The sequence below is a fragment of the Solanum pennellii genome, chromosome 9, assembly GCF_001406875.1.
Source record: "Solanum pennellii chromosome 9, SPENNV200".
Lineage (NCBI taxonomy): Eukaryota > Viridiplantae > Streptophyta > Magnoliopsida > Solanales > Solanaceae > Solanum > Solanum pennellii.
In genome coordinates, this window is record NC_028645.1 from 76,518,060 (window position 1) to 76,520,621 (window position 2,562).

General features: G+C 37.5%; 1 protein-coding gene across 1 annotated transcript in view; it reads right to left on the reverse strand.

The window, feature by feature from the left end:
* The window catches only part of LOC107031352 (pre-mRNA-splicing factor SLU7-like), a 6,967-nt gene extending 4,899 nt beyond the window's left edge, over window positions 1-2,068 (reverse strand). Inside the window, exons 1-6 of the mRNA XM_015232682.2 lie at window positions 1,916-2,068; window positions 1,674-1,837; window positions 1,479-1,591; window positions 725-1,138; window positions 479-614; window positions 87-386 (exon numbers count right to left, since the gene is read on the reverse strand). Coding sequence (XP_015088168.1) covers window positions 87-386; window positions 479-614; window positions 725-1,138; window positions 1,479-1,591; window positions 1,674-1,837; window positions 1,916-1,931 — 1,143 coding nt within the window. The 5' untranslated portion in view covers window positions 1,932-2,068. The remainder of the gene's footprint in view (window positions 1-86; window positions 387-478; window positions 615-724; window positions 1,139-1,478; window positions 1,592-1,673; window positions 1,838-1,915) is intronic.
* Window positions 2,069-2,562: the final 494 nt, after the last annotated feature.

Sequence of the window (2,562 nt, forward strand, 5' to 3'; positions counted from 1 at the left end):
ACCCCCCCCCCCAAACCACCCCAAGAAAAACCAAAACTTGAATAGTACTCCAATCAATTTTAGGCAGCTATTAAGTAAACAGTTACCTGTCCCTTCACAATCCTACCAGCACGATCATATTCAACCTCTTTCTCACTTTGACCCAGTAGGAGTTCTCTTGGAAGTGTGTCCTCACTAGCTGCATTGCCATACTTCTCCATGACATCATCCTTAGTTTGCACCTTCAATTTCTCCTTGTTAATCTTAAAATTTTTGTAGAGCAATTCTGCCTGGGATGGAGCTGCTTGCATATGAACATCATGACCCTTATCAAAAGCCTCCCAGGCATGAATATTAAGCTGCTTGAACTCCAATGCTTGACCACTAACTCTGTTTTGGTTATCGCCCTAAACAGAAAAACGACCAATGAGTTAATAAACATAAATATAACAAAAGATAGAGAGAGAGTAAAATCCCATTTTTGATTAGGAGCACTTACAGCATAGAACTTTTCGTTCGGGTCCATATCAGGAAGAGGATCTTCACGCATGGACCGTGTTTTGGGATCATAGTGTGCTGAATTTACATCAAGATTGAGAAGATATTTAGCCGTATCCTCCCGAATACGCAGGTTCCTGGTCATGAAAGATGCATCAATAGAGCATAGCATTCAACCACAATATTCGAAAAATTCCAACAACCTAACCACCATAATGACCCAGAAAAGATATTAAGAAGAACTTACCTAACAGTCCCTGTGCTACCACCACCAGTGGTCCGCACACGCTTCTCAACTTTGGCAAAATCCATTTGCTTGCTTTCATCAACCTTCGCTTCGTCTACCTTCAAAGCATCCTCACAATCCTCATTGTCACTATCACCTCCTTCTTTGTCATCCTTGTTATTTTTTTCTTCCAATTTTTTAAGTTGTTGCTCTTTGAGGTATTTCCTTCTTGCTTCATCCCTTGCTTCATATCGTTCAATGACATGGGCATAAGAAGCAGCATCATAACCATTCCAACGATCCCTTTTACCATCATAGTCCAGCTCAAACTGCTCTATCTTCTCATCAGGAGCAATGTGTTTCCCTGTCCATTTTGCTCCCAGTTTGCGTGGCCTTTCCATACATGACCTAGTGTCATGGGACATTGCTCCACAGCTGCACAAAAAACAAACGTACATTCATCTTTCAGGATCCCTTGAATAACCTTCATGAAAATGGCTAATCACTTGAACCAAGGCATCTAATGAAATTCGTATGGAACTTATAAGAAAATGACTTATCACTTGAACCAAGACATTTAAGGAAGGCAGAAAGCATACATGTTCAAAATTTAAATTTCTAAAGTAAAAATCTTCATAGTTGGATTTCTTTTAAACTCCAATCAAGCAACATGAGCTACTAAGTGCCAATGAATGACAAATGAAATTAAGCATATGCCACAGACAGAAACACACAAACTTAAACACCCAAAAAAGCAAGGAAACAGCACACATACTTTTCACATGCACCCTTCCTATACTTGTCAGCCTGATATATCTTCGCACCTCTGTCATACCATGATTTTGTGTAATTGGGGTCTGATTTCCAGTTCCTTTGATGTTTCAAACTCTGCAAACACCGAAACAATTGAAAAAGGTCAAATTTTGAGCATGAAAACCATAAAACCCCAAAACAAAGAAGAGATACATACTGGTCTTTCTGCATTAAGGTACCAAGGAGCGGAAGACATATACTGAGGAATATGAGGATTAATCTCTTTTCCATCTTCGTCCAACTCAGCCGGAGCAAGACCAGCCTTTCTTGCTTCTTCCAATTCCAACTGTTTCCTGTGATCCTCCCTAGATTTAAATGCCCCTGAAATTCCATACAATTATAAAAATAACGAATGAATCGAACACAAAATTACAAGCTAGGTCTAAAATAACTGCACACCTGATGCAGTAGCCATAATTACTTCTGCAAACCAAAATTGAGAGGAAAAATGTTTGGATTGACGAAACCCTAGAAAGATAATACTCTCCGGCCCGCAATTAGAATTCGAGTCGGAAATACGTTTATAATTTTGGGCAGATGGCGGTTCTACGGCTACCGTCTGGTTTTAGTTGGTGGAGGCGGTGTGGACCGACCCGGCCCGTTTTGCTGGGCCTGTAGTTGAACGCTGGAATTGAAAAAAATGGCACTTTTTGTTTTTTGAAACTTTCACAAATAGCTACTATGATAAATTTAATTATTTTTTATAAGTCATAGACATAGTTTACATATTTACGGATGTAGATATAGTTTAAATTGTCTCATTGTATAATTCATAAATTTGTATAATTCGAAGATTTGTATAATTTGCAGATATATTTGTATGATTCAGTTATTTCTGCATACACTCGAAATAGCGAATTTATACAATTACAAACATCAGAATTCAGAAGAGAAAGTATATATACAAATTATATTATTCAACTCCCGACTTATAAAAATGTTATACAAATTATATTATACAACATTTTAAATTATACAAACGTGAGAATTATACAAAATTAAAAGACTGAATCGCGTGATTAGCTAAAGATAGGTATATATATATA